Source organism: Lampris incognitus, chromosome 2, assembly GCF_029633865.1.
Source record: "Lampris incognitus isolate fLamInc1 chromosome 2, fLamInc1.hap2, whole genome shotgun sequence".
In the NCBI taxonomy this organism is placed as follows: Eukaryota; Metazoa; Chordata; class Actinopteri; order Lampriformes; family Lampridae; genus Lampris; species Lampris incognitus.
This window is the reverse complement of record NC_079212.1, coordinates 18,570,140-18,590,586: the sequence shown is the minus strand read 5'-3', so window position 1 is coordinate 18,590,586 and position 20,447 is coordinate 18,570,140. Positions and strand designations below refer to the sequence as shown.

The 20,447-nt window shown below is 47.6% G+C and overlaps 1 protein-coding gene across 1 annotated transcript in view; it reads right to left on the bottom strand.

The window, feature by feature from the left end:
• dlgap4a (discs, large (Drosophila) homolog-associated protein 4a) overlaps window positions 1-1,710 on the bottom strand; it is a 29,562-nt gene extending 27,852 nt beyond the window's left edge. The window contains exon 1 of the mRNA XM_056274692.1: window positions 505-1,710. Coding sequence (XP_056130667.1) covers window positions 505-1,710 — 1,206 coding nt within the window. The remainder of the gene's footprint in view (window positions 1-504) is intronic.
• Between the last annotated feature and the right edge of the window lie 18,737 nt (window positions 1,711-20,447).

Sequence of the window (20,447 nt, the reverse complement as noted above, 5' to 3'; positions counted from 1 at the left end):
GGTAAAGGTTGCATCTGTAATCTTGTTCTTTATTATGCTTCACTCCTATGTGAGCGTGAGCTATAAACTGATGTGCCGGCAGAGATGGGAGAAATTCCAAAGGAAGATTAAAAAAAAACCTCGCAAAGAGGAGAGCTGAATTGAGAAATTGACTTGTAGAAGCAATTAAGAGCAACAACATATGTATGAGAGGGGCTCGATGGATTATGATTGACAGCACTGCTAGCACCGCCCAAACATTCCTAGACTTCGGATTTCACCTCCTGACCAAGGCCTGGAAACACGTTGAGAGCCCTCGAACTCGATTTGAAAACCTGGCACGCCTCAGTAAGTCCAAATAATGGAGGAACGCCGTATCATAACCATTAGACATGGGAGGACTTGTCATCCAGAATTAAGGAAATGGACATACTCCCATTACACTTCATAGAAGTTGTAATGAAGCTGTCTCAAAAATGGGTACAAACAATGCTGATGGAGACGAATACTAACTGGTGGTCTTACCTGGAGGTATTGTTGTGCCAGGTCCTGGTGGCAGGATTTTGATTTCAGCAGAGTCCTGTTGACTGTTGCTGAGCCCTTCTGTAATGCCTGCCTGGCCTGGCTGAGGGTGAGCGTGGACCACGATCCCCTCTTCACAAACGTTCCCTCTTTACCTCCCCTGTTTCTGCCCTCATCTTCTTTGGATCCCACCTGCATTGCCGGGCATGCCAGGAACTTGAGGTCGCCGCTGCTTTTGGAGGTCTTGAGCGTGTGTGCGGAGATGGTGTTGTAGCCCTGTGGTATGTGTCTGGCCTGGCTGTCCGACACGGCCCTGCCGAGAGTCATCATGCTCAGCGGGTTACGGTAACCCACGGCAACAGAGCCGGCTTTGCTCCCATCTGAGTCCAGGTTGTCATCGGAGCTCCAGAGCCCCAGCGCATTGGGTCTGGGTCTCTGCTTTGCCAGCGCCTCCGTCTTAGCCCTGTCTTTGCTTTTGCTCCTGCGGGTCGGCCTGCCCTCGTCTTCCCCGGTGCCCGTGTTTCCACTCCCGCCTCCGGCCGAGCGCACGCTGATGCCGCTTTTGATGGCAGAGTTTTCCAGGGACTGGGACTTAGCAAAGAGTTTTTGAACAGAGTGCATGATGTGGCGGATGCGTCCTGGACTTTCGCTGCGCTGCTTGGACATGCGTCCTCGGTGGAACTGCAGCGTACTGAAGCCGTCGTGCTGCAGCGGCAGGTGTCTCTCCAGCTGATCCAAAAGGTTGGAGGGCAGCCGGTTCATCTTGGCTGCCGCTGCGGAAGAGATTGTGGCCGAGCCACTGGTGATCATAGGGGCTCCGCTGAGACCGAGGCCCAAACCCACACCCATCGACATGGAAGTGGACAGTGTGCCCGCCCTGCTGCCCTGCCCGGTGCCACCCCCACCAGGGACGCAACTCTGGGAGCAGTCGACCGGGTCAGCCGGGGAGCTGAAGTGGAGACGGGGGAAGGTGCTGCTGTTGGACATCTGGCTGAAAGGCAGCAGGCAGTCGGGGGGCATCGGGGTGGGGCTGGTGGGAGGGAACTGATGGAGGTGGGGGTCCAGTGTCCCGTAATGGTTCATGTTTGGGTTTATCAGGAATGTGCTGTGAGGGTCAGAAGTCAAGGGACAGAGAGGCTTCTGGGGGCCTCCTGCTGGCTCGCAGGAGTCCGACAGGTGGCGACTACGATTGGCTCCTAACCCTTTCATGGCTGCTGAGGTGCTGTCCTTAAAACATCGCTCCTGTCAGCGAGGATCTATGGACCCACAGGACTCATCCTGCAACGCAGACCAGCATAGAAACAACATGCAGTTTTACTTCAACTTTGGGGAGATCTCTGATACTGCTATGCAGAGATACACACACACACACACACACACACACACACACACACACACACACACACTGACAGCTGTGAAAAGAAATAAATGCACAGAGCAGCCGTTGTAGCTAAACACTGTGAAACGGTATTTTCACCACAATCGTCTAAAATTGAGTGGGTCAAGTTAACAGGACTTAAACTGACCAAAATGTCGTGCATGTCTAAGGAATTATGAAAGCATTGGAAATATCATTTAAATCTTATTTTATCCCATCATGATCTGCTGATCATGTAATAATTGAATTCAGAAAAAGGGAGACCAGGAGAAGTAAGGAAGGTTTGGCAGCTGTTCTTGTGGCCTTCTCCACTTGGCACAGAGAGCTTCTGGTTGTAACATTTCAGCTCTTTTCCTCGATGAGCCTGTTTTTATATGACTTAAGTTGCCATTGTCTCCATAACTCTATTAAGACACATCAGTGTTTTCCCATTTATAGAGATCATTGTTAACCAAATGCTATGGTGAAACTCATACATGTACAATACCAAGACAGGAAGCCTCAGACAGGGGGCTCTGTAAGTCCATCTAGGACAGAAATTAGCTAAGAATGACAGTCCATTAAGTTGTCTCTCAATGATTGATTCAGAGTATGTTGTGAAAAAGACATATGTAAGTCTCTCTATAATACACAACAAGTGCTGCAGAAACGTTATTGATCCAAACATAGTCCATAATGTGGCGAGCAGAGATGATGCCCTGCAATAAACGTGCACACAGCAATATACACCACTAGGTGGAGCACCAGTAGTCCAGCACTACTGACAGGGAAAGGTAAAAGGTGAAAATAAATAAATAAATAAAACTCATCATGTGTCCCAAACGAGATTTCCAAATGAGTACTTCTAATGCTCATCAAAATGACACAGAGTCACAGAGAAGTTCAAATGAAGCATCTCTGCATGCAGGGTCTTAAAAGAGCGGTGGACGAGAAAAGAAAATCCAAATTAACGTCTGTCAAGATTTAAAAGGCTGTTTTTAAGCAGACTTCCTAATTTTGCAATGCATACATTAGCACATTATAACGATTACTTTTCACCATGGGGATAACGATTATATTTGCCATGTTTTATAAATCACTGTGACATTCAACACATGGGTGGGTGGAGTTTGAGGGGTGATTTACAAAGAGGTCAGTTCATGTGTTGTTGTGGGTTTTTTTTCTCATTCCAGCAACAATTACAGCCAAATCGATTTACCGCATGAACCATTATGAGAAATCAGGGAGCCAGAGATATCATAGTGATGTACAGCCTGGAGCTCCTCCAGTGTCGCCAATGAATCTGAGAGTATGTGACTCATTCATGCAAATGAGCTTTATATTAAAGAAGTGCTATTTGTTCCAAAGCAGGAAATGAACCCTCATTCCGACAATGCACTCCGAATGCTCTGTCATCTTTTCCAATTCATCCTCATTGAAATTAACGCTTGTCTCTTTTTTCAAGCCACAGGAAATTGCGACTCTCCCCTAATGTTCAGGTCGGAGGAATAATACCTCTAAATTGCATTTTGTTGCTGTGTCCTTTTTAATGTGCGGTACCACCGCCGTGCAGGCTGGAGCATATTCTGGACTGTGATTTGACCCTGCATTTACTCCAACTGTTCTACTGCATCAGTTATTGCCGGACTAAAGCGACGACGGAGGATGCATATTTGGTGTTCGGTGAAAGGAGAGCTCCCGTTCCGACAGGCGATGCTGTGACATTAACACGCTTGGGTCATGACAGGGGTCGAGGAGGTGTAAATATGGTGTGGTCATATTCTCCCTTCTCCGAGGGGATGATGCTAGACCGGGTGTGACTTCTGTCAATACGCCTTAAACATTTCTGCAGCAGCCACGGCGAGCAGTCGAGAAATACCTCTCTGTTTGTTTCTGGTCTATTTCATATACCTCCATCACAAAAGCAAACATGCCGGCATAGCTGAGCGGCACCAGCCAGCAGTAGGTAGATGACATAACCAGAGGGAATCCGTGAGCAGGACTGCGCTTAAAGGGCAAAGATTTTCACATCCATCCATCAGTGGCCTGCTCACCTGAAACAGCCCACCAAGAATAGAAGCGATATTGCATTTAGGTTATGAAAAACCCTAATGTACACCACCCCCAAGCTGCATTGTATACTACAGTCCAACAGATGATGACTATATTGTTGTAGAATGACTCACTGATCAGTCAATGGTGAGAGCCCTCTCCCAGAGCAAGCATGAAATCCTGCCTGGGAGGTGAATTTCAAATCTACACTGCACACGTTTCATCTCATTGTGTTGGCTGGCTGCTTATTACATCTATCTCACCTCCCGCACTTCTCTACTGTATGAAATCATATGGGAACAACACTGACCGATCTGAGTCAGTGTCCCTCGACAAGCACAGCGGCAAGCTGACAAACACACTGGCATTTTACAGCATTACGACCCCGCAGCAATTCCTCTGCCCGAGCTCTGCGTACATACTGTAGGCATCCGGCACCGGCAAGCTGACACACACCTACACACATAACACCGACACTCGCACACCAACACACACTGATGCATAAAACACACATGCTACACATGCACACTCGAACACACACCACTCTCCCACCACACCATCTACCCACACAACCACCACCACCATCAGCCATAGACTGTCAAGTGTCAAGCTGTGAAAAGTGGAAATGAGACAGAAACACTGTTTACGGCTCCCTGCAGCCTGTCTGTCTGTCTGTCTGTTTGTATTGCTGTGTGACCAACAGGCTCTGTTGTAATCACAAGGTGGTCAATCTTCTGGGCTTGTGTTGTTATTAGAAAATACCTGACAGAATTTCATATACACTGCATGGAAGCCCGAGCTTAATACAGTACCGACCGTTGTGGGAATCGTCTCCTCGTGGAGGAAACAGAGTCGTGTGCGTTATTTGACAGGATTTCTACTGCTCTTTCACAAGACAGGTGTGTAGCTGTGTACACTAATGTGCATGCTTGTGCTAGTATGGTCTAAAGCTGAATTCTGACCATGCATGATTAAAGCGCATGCTATTGAATGAACTTATTAGTCAATGCCATGTTATTTACATGGGTTCAGTAAATAGCACGAAAAGATTAATCTGACACTTGTTTGTGTAGGTGAGCTGTACGGTCATTTGGAGGGTAAAATCCCACAGGCCTCTAGTAGACTGCAGTGTGAAGGTGAACCAGGGGATACTACTATCACCATAAAATATTATGGAAAATGAGATTGGATGACTGTGACTTGCACTGGCAGAGAGCCTAGCCAGTGCCTATAAGCACTATGAGAGTCGTGCCAGTGGTCAAGGTCCTCCCTGTGAGCAGCTTATTTCAAGCCAGCGATGTCGTCAAGGGTATATGCAGGTATATACAGAGAAGCCTCATTCACTGAGGATGCTGCTATCAGTGGATATCAACCAACGGTCTTGTCACATTTAACTTACAACAGATGGCACCAACATCACAGCGGCAAGATTGCTTTGTATAAACCACATGACTACTGTAAACCCATCCGCAGTACTGAAAATAGAAATCCAGAGGTTCACTAACCTTGCAGAATTATACACATTTTCATGAAGCTATTCAACATCCGGATATGAAAATAAACAGCAACTATGAGGTGCTTCATTTCTGGTCGATTCAGAGGTTAAAGTAACTTGCAATAGGAGAGTATTGCTTATTTTGTGGGAAAGTATTGGATATAATCCAAACGCCTACTCTCTATACCTGCTTAATCCAAGTCAGGGTCACTGGGGTGGCGGTGCAGGGAGGTGTGCAACTGCGGCCTATGCATCAGGCAGAAGAAGACAGGGCGGCACCTGGACAGGTCACCGGTCGGGCAATTTGGAGACTCAGAATTCACATGCATGTCTTTGTCTGTCTTTGGATTGTCGAAGTGAACCCAGCATCCTCTTACTGCTAACTACTAAACCACCATGTTGAGACAATATGACTGAAAAACAGGGAAGTTCATGTTTTGTACTCTCTGCAAAGGCTGCAAAAGACACAAGAACTCAAAGAGGCAGTTCCAGATTCGTATTCCTGCAGACAAAGCTGTTTGCAGCTCTGTAAAGATTCGCACTTCAGTCAAAATGATTATCCAATGCACTAAAACTAAAATCTTAATCAGAGAGCTCTGTGATTGTATTCTCCCCATGATTTCTGGCAAGATCACATCTTTGATGTCTATTTTGATAAAAGGAAACAGAAAATGAAGTGAACAGTAATTACATTTTTGGTAATTATGTCCTTAGACATTTTGGTACAGTAATGATGAAAAACACAAAATTTTTAAAACTGTCACATTCTAAATACTGAAGTTGAAGTGCAGCACATAAATGTGGAAAAAGGGAAAACTGTTAGCCTGACAGTGCATTACTGCTTTGTGCTGAAGCGAGAATATTATGACCCAAAACCACTCAATTATACTCAATGATATTTTGAAGTTCCATGCACATGCAATTTAGTGGTCCAGAATATCAAGAACTTCTTCAGTATGTTGTAATTTAACTCCATTTTATTTTATCTGATTGCAGAAAATACCTAAAATAAGAGCCAATATGGAAAAAAAAATCATGAATCAGGAACACTGTCACTTCACTTCATGTACTTGCGTACATGAAATGAAACGAAATATTGCTTCCTCCAGCCCACAGCAGTGCAACGCAAGGACAAATACACATATCCAAAAACTACAAGAACACATATCCAAACTAGAACATGTAGATCCAAACTAGAACACATATATGCAAACTAAGAACAGATTTATCCAAACTAAGAAGAACACATATATCCAAACTAGAATGGGGTTTTTTTGTGTGGATTTTTCCCCCTTTTTCTCCCCAGTTGTACCCGGCCATTTACCCCACTCTTCTGAGCTGTCCTGGTTGTTGTTCCATCCCCTCTGCTGATCCAGGGAGGGCTGCAGACTACCACATGCCTCCTCCAATACATGTGGAGTCGCCAGCCGCTTCTTTTCACCTGACAGTGAGGAGTTTCGCCAGGGGGACGTAGCGCGTGGGAGGATCATGCTATTTCCCCAGTTCCCCCTTCCCCCCGAACAGGCATCCCGACCAACCAGAGGAGGCGCTAGTGCAGCGACCAGGACACACATCCACATCCAGCTTCCCACCTGCAGACATGGCCAATTTTGTCTGTAGGGACGCCCGACCAAGCCGGAGGTAACACGGGGATCCGAACCAACAATCACCATGTTGGTAGGCAATGGAATAGACCGCTACACTAACCGGATGCCCCCCAAACTAGCTCATATATATCCAAATTAAGAACACATATATCCAAAGTAGAACAAATTTTCCAAAGTAGAACATATATATATCTAAACTATGTACACATATATCCACACTAAGAACACATATATCCAAGCTAGAACATACGTATGTATCCACACTAAGAACACATATATCCAAACTAGAACATATATATATCCACACTAAGAACACATATATCCAAACTTGAACACCTATATCCATACTAAGAACATATATATATATCCAAACTAAGAACACATATATCCAAACTAAGAACACATACATCCAAACTAAACACATATATCCAAACTAAACACATATATCCAAACTAAACAACAAAAAAATCACTGTCCAAGAGAACAAACGCCAGCCATGATGACTGAAATCGGATCACTGTGATCAGGAAATGAGATCAGATGCATTATGATTTGAAAACTATGAATCAAAATACTAATGAATCTTCATGTGATCACCTATCATGAAATGGTCAGTCATAAAAGGAAAGGAATTGTTGACCTAACGTTGGTACTCGGCTTCAGCATACTCATCGAATATTAAGTGGAACTACACTTTAACACTTGTGTTAAAATACCAAAAGTAAATTTGAAATAAACGTCTGGGTGGCATAGCAGTCTATTCCATTGCCTACCAACATGGGGATCCCGGTTCGAATCTCCGTGTTACCTCTGGCTTGGTCGGGTGTCCCTACAGACACAATTGGCTGTCTGGTCGCTGCACTAGCACCTCCTCTAGTCCTTCAGGGCACCTGTTCAGGGGGGAAGGGGGAGGGATAGCGTGATCCTCCCACGCACTACGTCCCCCTGGTGAAACTCCTCACTGTCAGGTGAAAAGAAGCAGCTGGTGACTCCACATGTATCGGAGGAGGTATATGGTAGCCTGCAGCCCTCCCCCGGATTGGCAGAGGGGGTGGAGCACTGACCGGGACGGCTCAGAAGAGTGAGGTAATTGGCCAAGTATAATTGGGGAGAAAAAGAGAAGGGGTGAATTTGAAATAAAAACACTTAAAATACACGATGTAGAGGTAAAAGAAGCTCAACCCCTGCAACATTCTTGGAGTACGTTTTCCCAGAGTCAATTGGGATCATCTGTTTTGCACCGGTGCTTCATCAAACATCCTCCATGTGGCCTCATAGATGAATGTGAAGGGAGCAGGCTGCTGAAAATGAACAATTTCCAGTTAGATGCTCACGTTTTCAAATCTGTTGCACCCCAATGGTGAGTGTAGTTTTTTTTTTAATGACACCCATTACAGGGATAAGACATTTAAATGCTGCAGGAAGTCAGTTTGCTGCAATTGTGCGTGCTCAGTTTTAGAGCAAAGTTAACCTTTCCAAGCAGGAGTAAAGAAAAAGATAATTTACCTCCAGCATTTTTCACATGGGGTCCTTACAGCCCTGAGAGATATATGTAAATGAAGCTACAGCTGAGCAATTTCTTTTGGTCTGAATTCATTTTCAGGGGGTTTGAAAATGCTATCTCACAGTCAGCCCTGCAGCGACTACATTTTATGGCCCTTTTCTCAAAAATCAAATGTCAAATAGTTTTTAGCTTAAATTTTATATTGCTTTTTTTTAAAGTGAAGTTTTTAAAACAAAACTTCCTCTCATCAAAACTTAATTTACATGTCATTCAATTGATATGTATAGATTATTAAAAAAAACCGATACAGTATATCTGTTAGCTATACAGCTATCCAGCTATCAGTATATCCACCTGTCCATCTATCTATCTATCTATCTATCTATCCATCCCTCCCTCCCTCTCTCTCTCCATCTATCCCTCCCCACCTTTATATATATATATATAGGCTTGTACTGTCTCATAAAGAATTTACTTGACTCACTGGATTATAAATATATATATGTTTTTTTTTTCTTCAGTAGCTAAGCAAGTATGAACCAGTATGCATGCCATGTAGAAGGCCTTGGCATACAAAGTCAGTTAGTGTTCAACTACTCATGCATCATAAAATGGCCTGTCAACACGGTATGGTACCTCAACACTAAAACTTTCTTTGGGCAAAAAAAAAAACCCCAACACCTCCATGCTCACAGGGCTGGTGTAATTACTGCTGGTTTGTCAAAAGCCTTGTCTTTGGCCTTGGGCGAGAGCTGACCTCAACTGGATATCTTGATTGGGAGGTATGTCACATGACACACTGCTGACGTTCAGTAACTCGTGTTATTTCCACAAGAAGCCCGCTAACAAGGAGAGCCCTGGGCTGTGCAGCCAAATCCCATCGAGCCACCAGGCGGGCTCGTAATAAATGTCCTCTGTAGCCGTGCACTTCAGCCCCTGGTGATGAGTAGCGGGGGACGAGAGGACGGACGAGACAGGAGAAACGGCAGAGAACGAGAGAAGCATCGATCTGGGTCTCTCTCCTTCTTCTGGGGGTGAATATACAGTTGCTGAGTATCGGCTTCTGACGCCTACCTCAATAATCACCTTTTTCTCTCGCTCCTCTCTCGTCTGCTTTAACTCAGACGTTGGCCTCGGGTCCATTAATTGACTCACTTGGTTGTTCTTTGCACATTAATTTTCTGCACCACTCTTTTTTTTTATGATGTTTTTGCAAAACATCATAATTTTTTTCTGTAGCGTCTTTATCGCTGTACTAATAAAAGTCTATAATTAATTCTATATGCTCCTGGAATAGTATATATTTCAGTGGGAGAGGTCTTCCTTGCAGAAAGCTTTTTCGGACGCAGCTGGCTGAATATGTTGATTGCCAGTAAAGATTTTTGTCTCCTTTGTCTAGTAAATATCACAGATGTGTCATGGCAGCTCATGTTGTGCAAACAAGTGCTGTTGAATTTAGACAGAGAATGACAAAAACCAGAGCAAAAATATTAAAAACAAAAATAATTTTCCCCTCAAGATTATCATATATATCACATTAGTGACCAGTGCTTACTGTCAGGGAGGAAATTAAGGACTAATGCAATGCAATGCAAAAAAAACACACGCTTGATAGCAAGAACAAAATGGAAGAAAGATCCATCCATCCATCCATTATCCAAGCTGCTTATCTGAAGTCAGGTCACGGGATGCTGGAGCCTTTCTCAGCAGTCATTGGGCAGCAGGCGGGGAGACACCCTGGACAGGCTGCCAGACCATCACAGGGCCGACACATTCACACCTTGGGACAATTTAGTACGGCCGATTCACCTGACCTACATGTCTTTGGACTGTGGAAGGAACCTGGAGCACCCGGAGGAAACCTACACGGACACGGGCAGAACATGCAAACTCCACAGAGGACGACCTGGGATGACTCCCAAGGTTGGATTATGCCGGGGCTCAAACCCAGAACCTTCTTGCTGTGAGGCGACCGCACTAACCACTGTGCCACTATACCACCCTTAGAATTTATTTATATTTTAAATATATGGACATATGGAAATATATGGACAATATGGACAATAGATATCAGAAAGAAATGCACCGTTAGACTTGAGAGAGAAACAGCCCCACAGCTTTGTGTTGCTCATTTGCTGAAACTGATGTCCCTAACCAGGAGGGATGAAAATGACACGTAAAATCACACGTTACACAACAAGACCCCTTTTTTTTCAGCCTATCTGCAGGATTCAGCAACTCCTCAAATGCTTTTTGCGTTACCTGCATCATCAGTATCTGAGTTGCTGTTATTATGGATTGACCTCTATGAGGGAATAGTGTAGCATTTTAGCCGAGAAGCCGTTCAGTCGCACATCGTTTATGAGCACATGTTATAGCACGGAGGCAGTGCTCTGTCCAGAGGAGATTGCAGAGGAGATTGAACTGTCAAATCTCGGTAGGTCACATTAATGGATGCTTTGTTCTACAGGCTGAGACGCCTATATCATTATGAAAAGGTCTCTGAACTGGTTATTATTTAGATTATATTCACCTGCTCAATATAATACTACAGGTGGTATGAACTAGGCGTAGTACTGGGAAAGATGGAAGATAATACAATCATGATAATCGTAGGGAAATTTTAGAAAAGGCAGATTTATATCACAATATCTGCTTGCATATACAGAAATAAACCAAGTCTCACACAGACAAAATGTTCATATACAACTCAATTAAAAATAACATGTTTATGTATCCAGCTGAAGGTCATCACATTGAACTGTTTGGTAAGTATACCTAACATAAAACCAAAACTAGTTTTCCGATAATATTATTATTTCAGACCTCGTTATCTGGGAAACTTAGGGAAATGAATATATATATATATATTGTGGTAGGAATGAGGAAAAACACAGGAGACCAAGGCGAGTTTGGTGTTTATTCCTCAACTCCAAAAACCAACTGCAGCAGGAACAACCCTGCACCGGTGAGCCCGGGAATATAAACCACGCCCCCAGCTCACAGTCCTGCTGGGTGAGAGGCATAGCCCCTAGTGTCCGCCACACAGCCCCCCCCCCCCCCCCGAACACCCAGAAGGGACTCCTGGAAAGAAAATTAGTGTCTCACTGGAGGCTTAAGCAGCCTGCCATAACGGCTGCGCCGTCCCTCAGCCGAAACAGTAGGTGAAACACAGTCCAAAGCCGGCTGAGAAGCAGAACGCTGAACCCGTGAAGACACTGCCGGGGTCCTGGAAGGAGGACGACCCCGACGGGGAACCTGGGCCGGAAACACAACTTCGCCTGCCACCCTGTGCGCCGGTTTAAGCCTATCAAGCGTGACACGCTCCCTACGCCCACCCATATCTAGTACAAAACCCTTAGGACCCGTCTCAAGAACCCGAAATGGGCCATCGTATGGGGGTTGGAGGGGCGAGCGGTGAGCATCATGCCGTACAAAAACAAAACGAGCCGACATGAGCTCCGCAGGCACGAACGACCGCGGAAAACAGTGGTGAACGGGGCCTGGAACCCGAGTGCTGTCGGACAAAAAAGGATAAACGGCCGGACGGGGTCGAGGAGCGGAACTCCCAGGCAAAAATTCCCCAGGGACGCGGAGCGACTGACCGAGCACCAGCTCAGTGGGTGACGCGTCGAGGTCCTCCTTAGGAGCTGAACGCAACCCGAGCATAACCCAAGGTAAACGATCCACCCAGTTACCATCCGAGAGCGCAGCGCTGCCTTGAGCAACCGGTGAAAACGTTCACGCAACCCGTTAGCCTGAGGGTGATACGCGGTAGTGCGGTGTACCTGCACACCCAAGGATCGCGCAAGTGCCGACCAGAGCTCTGACACGAACTGGGGGCCCCTGTCTGAGGTGATATCTGACGGAGTGCCGAAACGGGCGACCCAGGAGGAAAGAAAAGCACGTGCAACATACGAGGATGTTGTGGAGGATAGAGGGACAGCCTCTGGCCACCTGGTGGTCCGATCTACCATTGTGAGCAGGTGCGTAAAACCCTGTGAAGAAGGTAGAGGGCCCACCAGGTCCACATGCACGTGGTCGAAACGTCTGGCCGGGATCGGAAACGGTTCGAGGGGCGATTTAGTGTGCTGGTGGACCTTAGCGCGCTGGCACGCTACACATGCAGCTGCCCACCCCTTGACGTCCTTGCGGAGGCCAGGCCAGACGAACTTGGAACCGACCAACTTCACCGACGCCCAAGCTCCAGGGTGCGAGAGGGAGTGAATCGAATCGAAAACTCGACGGCGCCAGGCCACTGGAACAACGGGGCAGGGACGGCCGGTGGAGACATCGCAGAGGAGGGCAGGACTGCCTTCCTGCATCACAGCGTCCTCTGTTTCAGTAGGCTATCTTATAAAGAATGACACACGCACGAGTTGCTCAGTGCAGCCAAGCATATTCAAAGTGATATAACATGTTCCTGAGCGCGGGTCATGTGTATCTAAGGTAAACTAGTGGATAGCCGATGGCATCGATCTATCTAGACCCGTAACATCCTCCTTTTCCAAGTATAAACACATACACATGAAGTTAGTGCAAAATAAAATTACTTTCATATACGAACAACCAATAACAGTGCAACAGCCGTAAATCTCTTCATATCCCATACCAGTGTAATAACCACAGTAGCATATGATAACATTTCTCCTCTTTTCCCCCTCTCTCCCACATAGCAACCATCAACATTATTCAGATTACATAGTGAGTTTCAGTGGAGGTTTAGACAGCCGTCCAACCCTTGTGTAAGTGCGTCCATCCGAACGCGGAGCGCCAACAGGAGTAGATGGCGCCTTGGGCATGGACCTGATGGGGCTCGGCTCGAACACAGCCTGAGGGGTCTCAATGACAGTTTCTGTAGCTGGATCCCCGTCCGGTGTGTGTGCCGCAGCGGGTTCAACAGGATCGTGCGCGGCTCGTGCAGCTGGCTCAGCCACTCTGAGATCGATCCTGTTACGACGGTACAGGGAGCCATCAATGTCCACAAGATAAGACCTCGGCGCAACCCTGCGGAGACAAGTTCCGACTCTCCAGCGGCCAGTGTTATCACCTGGCAGGGGCTTCATCCGTACGACTTCCCCAATTTCAAGTGCCGGCAATTCACGGGCAGATCTGTCATAGAAGGATTTGGCGAGTTGCTTCCTGTGGCGCAGCTTTTCAGTGACGCCCACGACAACAGCTGGTTCCAGGAGCTTGCTTGCTGCCGGGATGGACGTCTTCAACCGGCGGGACATGAGGCGTTGTGCTGGGCTGCTGCCCATGTTTTCCGTAGGTGTATTCCTCCAGTGAAGCACGGCTTTCCAGGGGTCTTCACCATCATGCGCGGCCTTACGCAGAAGATTTTTTACAATCTTCACGGCCGACTCGGCCTTGCCATTCGCTTTCGGGTGTCTGGGAGAGGAGGTCACGTGCTCAAATTCCCACTCAGAAGCGAACCGTGTGAACTGAGCTGTGAACTGAGGGCCGTTGTCTGTAATAACCTTCTCTGGCTGACCATGTCGGGCGAACTGTGCCTTACATCGCTTGATGACTGTCTCTGCAGACATGTCGGGTAGAAGCTCAATCTCCCAAAAATCGGAATAGTGGTCGACTATTAGGAGATAGTCTTTCTGTCTGAAGCTGAATAGGTCCATGCTCAAGACCTGCCATGGCCTGGTTGGTACTTCGTGAGAGAGCATGGTCTCCTTTTGCTGATTGTGGGCGTACACATTGCAGGTCGAGCAGCTGCTTACAAAGTCCTTTATCTCTGACTGCATGTTGGGCCAGTACAATGTCTCTTGAGCGTGTCGGTAGCATGCATCACCCCCTATGTGACTTGAATGTATGCGCGTCAACATTTCTGGGCGGAGTGACTTTGGGATGATGACTTTTTGCCCCCGGAACAGAACTCCGTTCTGCACACTGATTTCATCCCTGAAGGGCCAGTACTCCCTAGCGATGAGGGGCGCTTCCTCCTTTACATCTGGCCAGCCCACGAGAACAGTGTTCTTCAGTGCCTGTAAGCATTCATCTCTGTCGGTGTGTCGTCTGATCTGTTCCAGCCGCTGGTTAGTCACATTCAGGTACTCTGCCTGGTTCACGTGCTGTATGTCTTCCTGCTCTTGTTGCAGAGAGCAGATAGCGTGTCGCTGATATGCAGTCCCTCTGCCGGAGCATCCAGCCGTAGCTCTGCTGAGCGTGTCGCTTATGAACATCTCTGGGCCTGGTTTGTAGATTACCCTCAGGTCGTAGTTCTGCAGAGTCATGAGCATGCTCTGGAGTCTCTTGGGCGCATTGAGAAGTGGCTTGCTGAAAATAGAGATCAGAGGCTTATGGTCCGTCTCTGCTGTGATTGGGTCGCGGCCATATAGGTAATGGTGAAACCTCTGGCAGGCGAAGACGATACTGAGACACTCCTTCTCAATTTGTGCATAGTTTTTTTCGGTGGGGGTAAGAGCCCTCGAGGCAAATGCGATGGGCTGACCTTCCTGCATGAGACAACAACCGAGACCGCTCTGGCTGGCGTCGCTCTGGATTGCGATTGGCTTAGTTACATCATAGTAGCGCAGGACGGGCATGGCTGTCGCCAGCGCCTTAAGCTCATGAACCGCCGCCTCGTGCTTAGGCAGCCAGTGCCAGGGTGTGTCCTTGTCCAACAGGCGTCGCAACGGCTCGCAGACAGTAGATAGATGAGGCATGAACTTGGCTAAATAGTTAGCGAAGCCAATGAGACGCTGCACGCCCTTGGCATCTGTTGGGTTCGGCATGTCAATAATGGCTCTCACCTTCTCTGGATCGGGCTTCAGTCCAGCAGATGAGAGAATGTGGCCATGAAACTGCACCTCAGCCACCTTGAACTGCAACTTCTTCAGGCCGAGGCGAAGCTTGACCTCGCGGCAGCGTTCCATCAACGCCGCAAGCTTGACGTCGTGGTCGTCCCCAGCCTCCTTGTCTGTGTCCCCGCAGCCGACGACCAGGATATCGTCTGCAATGGGCTCAACGCCCTTCAGACCGGCGAGGAGCTCGTGCTGCTTGCGCTGATATACCTCGGGCGCCACCGATACTCCAAATGGTAGCTTGAGCCACCGCTTCCTCCCCCAGGGGGTCCAGAACGTGGTCATGAGGCTACTCTCATAGTCCAGTTTGCATTGCAGGAATGCATCCCGAGCGTCCACTAACGTGAAGACTCTGGCCTTGGGCAATTTATACAAAATGTCCTCCAAGGTAGGCATGATGTAGTGAGAGCGCTTTAGGGCTTTGTTCAATGGTTTAGGGTCAATGCATATTCTCAGCTTCTCCGGTTTTTTAACAATCACCATGTTGCTGATCCAATCTGTAGGATCTGTGACAGGCGCAAGGTGGCCGTCAGCCTCGTACTTGTCCAGCTGGGCTTTGACTGCTGCTTTCATTGCGATTGGGACATTGCGAGGGGCACTCTGTACTGCAGCAACACTAGGATCAAGGTCAAAATGGACCTCCCCAGGCACGGATTCCACAGGGGAGTTGAACACGTCACTGTATCTGTTGATAAGCTGTTCTTTAGTTAGGGCTCCTGGTTGTGTGTGTTCCATTTTGAGCACATCCTCTGGAATTGTGAAATGCATGAGCCCTAAGCGTTCACAGGTGGAGCCTGACAGAAGAGGATGTTGGCTGGTCCTCACTATTTCGAATGAGAGCTTGTGTGTTTGGCCTCTCACAGTACAGTCAGTCTCAAAGGTGCCCATAGAGCTCAGTGTTTCCCCCGAATACAGCTTCAGTCTGGTGTCACTCGGGCGGAGAGGTGTGTTTGGGGCCAGCCTTTTCTTGTCTTGAAAGCCCATTACATTGCAGGTGGCTCCAGAGTCCAGCTGACATTGTTGTGGCTTGTCGTGGAGTTTCAGAGTCACAAACCACTTCTTTCCTTTGGTGTGCACTGCGCCGATTGACTCAAACATGTACAGATAATCTGCATCATTACTATGCTCTGGGGGTTCTTCTGTGTATTCCACACAGTTTACCTTGCCCTCAGCATGCCCCTTTTTGCTCTTTAAGCACACTTTAGAAAAGTGATTAAGTGTCCCACATGACCTACATTGTTTCCCGAAGGCCGGGCAATGCGCTCTGCCCCTTGAATGCGAGCTGCCACAATATTTGCAATTGCCTGCATCTCCTGCTGTTCTGGGTGGATTGCTCTGTTTCCATTGGTTTTGTCTGGGTTGCCTAGCAACGGCATGCACTGCCTCCGGCTGCGGTGTTGTTGCAAACTCCATTGCTCTCATACGGATGTCAGTTTGCTCTGCTGCGCGACACATGTCAATAGCTGTGACCATGTTCAAATCCTTCTCTCTCAACAGCCTGCGCCTAACGGCCTCGCTTGCAACTCCCAGGACTATCTTATCACGGATCATTTCATCTTTCAACTGTCCATACTCACAGGTTGCTGCCCTCTCTCTCAGTCTCGTCACAAAGGTATCAAACGATTCTCCTTCCTCCTGCTTGCAACTCCCGAAAATGTACCTCTCGTATATTGTGTTTTTTGCTGGCTTGAAGTATTTCCCCAACTCTCTCAGTATGGCGTCAGGATCCCCTTGATCATCTTCTGAGAGGTTCAGATTGTGGCGGTAAATATGCCTGCATTCACTTCCCATCACACTTCTTAGAGTAGCCGCTTGTATTTTCTTGTCCTTGCCAAGTATGCCCGTGACGAGGACGTAGTCTTCATATTCGGCCCGAAAAATGTCCCAATTGACACTCCAATCGCCTGTGAAGCTCATCGGGGACGGTGGTGGAATATTCACGTTAGCTGCCATTGTATGTGATGCTATCGGCGCCGGTAATGCTAGCATTAGCTCCTCTGTGACAACGTCTTCAGCAGAAGTACTTTGCTCTGAATCGGAATCCTCCGACATGTGACCTACTCAGGCCTACAAACTTAAACATGCGAGCTAGTAAAATAAGAAATAAGTTCTCCGACTTCTGGCACCATGTTTCAGTAGGCTATCTTATAAAGAATGACACACACACGAGTTGCTCAGTGCGGCCAAGTATATTCAAAGTGATGTAACATGTTCCTGAGCGCGGGTCATGTGTATCTAAGGTAAACTAGTGGATAGCCGATGGCATCGATCTATCTAGACCCGTAACATCCTCTAGCTTGAGACTGGTACGCGTTGACCTAAGGGCAAGGACGTCCGGGTCGCTGGGCTGGTCGGCAGCCATAGCGGAGAAATCCACACCGAGGTGCACAGGACACACAAGCACACGCGACAAACAATCAGCAACAGGGTTGGACTTCCCGGCCACATGCTGAATGTCCGTTGCGAACTCGGAGATCGCCGCTAGGTGGCGCTGTTGACGAGCAGACCACGGCTCAGTCACCTTGGACATGGCAAAAGTCAGCGGCTTATGATCCACATAAGCCGTGATTGGGCGACCCTCCAGCAGGAAGCGGAAATGCCGGGTTGCAAGGTGCAGTGCCAGCAACTCCCGGTCAAAAACGCTGTACTTGCGCTCGCTATCCCGCAGTTTGCGGCTAAAAAATGCGAGTGGCTGCCACGCATTCGCCACACGCTGTTCAACCACAGCCCCCACGGCTATGTCAGACACATCGGTTGTTAAAGCTATGGACGCCGTGGGTGTGGGATGGGCGAGGAGGGCAGCGTTAGCCAGGGCGCACTTAGCTCCGTCAAAGGCCTGGACCTGTTCGGGAGTCCAGTCGACAGGGTCGTTAGTGTTAAAGTGTGTTGTTTCCTTCTACTAATGAGACGTTACAACTCGTTTCAACCCCACGGGGCTATAAACTTTAATAATAACTTCGGCACGTAAGGTTATGCATCATGCTCGGTCCGTTATTCCAGGTGCAACAACCTAAACGACCCCTGTGTAAACAAGGAACTAAACAATGGTTCCTAACAATAGTTCCTGTTGTTACATCCTTTCTCTTTTCAGTTTCTTCTTTTTTTTTAGAACCTTTAATACATTTGCACAACATTTGTGATTCACTTTTTTTCCCTTTTTTTTTTATTCATGCCCCCCCCCCCAAAGTCCATTAGTGCTACAGATCCATTCATCTGTGTGAGGTCACAAAGTCTTTGTATCGCTGTGGCTGTACAACAGAGCGGCCTGATCTGGTGGTAACAGGGTTGGCCCTGTCACCAGTGTCCTTGGTTTTGTTTCCTGCTAAGACACTGCGAGAAGGAACACTCTGAATGTCCGGGTCCAACACTCTCTGGCTGACTGGGGCTGCTGATCTCCATGTCCATAGTGTCAGTGAAGATTGCCCCTGGTGCATGCCTGAGGTGTCTGCGATTTCTCCTGATGACACCACCCGTGTGCAGCTGGACCTCATAGGATCTCCTATCGACCGGCCTCAGCACCTTGCCCACTCTCCAGCCAGTGTGGGGTGCGAGAGGCTGAACTCTCACACATTCACCTGGGGCAAGCGTGTCCAAGTCTTTGGCCGACCTGTCGTAGTATGCCCTCTGCCGTTGTTGTTTATTTTGTAAATCCTGTTTCACCTGCACAACTTTCGGCTGTAACAGGCTTGCCTTGGTTGGCAGTAGTGTTTTGGTACGGCAACTGAGCAGCCGCTGTGCTGGTGTGGTATCAGTACCCTGTGATGGTGTGTTGCGGTGGTCCAGAAGGGCGAGATAAGGATCCCGTCCAGCAGCCTTGGCTTTGAGCAAGAGTCTTTTTGCTGTCTTAACGGCTGACTCAGCTTTGCCGTTGCTTTGCGGGTAACCTGGTGATGAGGTTTTATGTTGAAATCCCCACAGTCGACTGAACTTCTGGAATTCTTGTGACGAATACTGTGGGCCATTGTCCGAGATTACAGTATCTGGGATACCTTGGCGGGCAAAATGAGCTTTCAGCTTCTGTATCACTGTGGTTGACTTGGTATCTGCCAGGTAATCTATTTCCCAAAAATTTGAGAAAAAAATCAACAATTATGAGGTAGTCTTTGTTTTCAAACATGAACAGATCCGTGCCCACCTTTGCCCACGGCCTGCTTGGCACATCATGTGACATTAGTGTTTCTTTTTGTTGCTTAATGTCCATTGATCTGCAGATGTCACACTTTGCTATATATGATTTTATTTGGTCGTTCATGCCCTGCCAATAGACACACTCCCTAGCCCTCCGTAGGCATCCTTCCACACCCAGATGTGATGCGTGTAGGCGGCAAGTGATGTCTTTCCTCAGTGCATCAGGGATGACAGCGCGCTCACTCCTGAACACTATTCCATCTTGGTGGCTTAACTCCTCTTGGAATGAGAAGTAGGGCTTGATTTCCCTTGGTGTTTTTGACTTATCGTCAGGCCATCCTTGCTGCATCATTTTGATGAGAAGCTGCAGTGTTTCATCCTCTTTTGTGGCAGATCGTATATCATGTAGCCTGTCTGCTGCGATAGGTAAGTGTTGTGCCATGTTGACAGTCTCTAGTTCTGCATCCGGTGCACTCTCAGGAAGATAAGCTCTGCTCAGTGTCTGCTAGCAGCATGTCTCTACCTGGCACATATACTACATCTAGATCATACTTTTGTATGCGCAGCATCATTCCCTGCAGCCTTTTGGGTGCACTTAGTAGAGGTTTTCTCACTATTGTTTCCAACGGCTTGTGATCACTTTGCACCGTCACTTTTCGGCCGTATGTGTACTGGTGAAATCTTTCCATGCTAAAAACCATTGCTAAGAACTCCTTTTCTATTTGTGCATACCCACGCTCTGTTTGAGTGAGTGCTCTGCTTGCAAATGTTATTGGCTTACCCATCTGCATGAGCGCTGCGCCTAAGCCTGTGTCTGAAGCGTCACACTGCACTGTGAGTTCCTCATCTGGGTTGTAATATTTCAGTACTGGGACCTTTGCTATAGTCTCTTTCAATTTGAGGAAAGCCTCCTCGTGCTGTGCTGTCCAGTTCCACTCCCTGTTTTTGTGTGTCAAATCTCTCAACACTATGCACTGGTCTGAGAGGT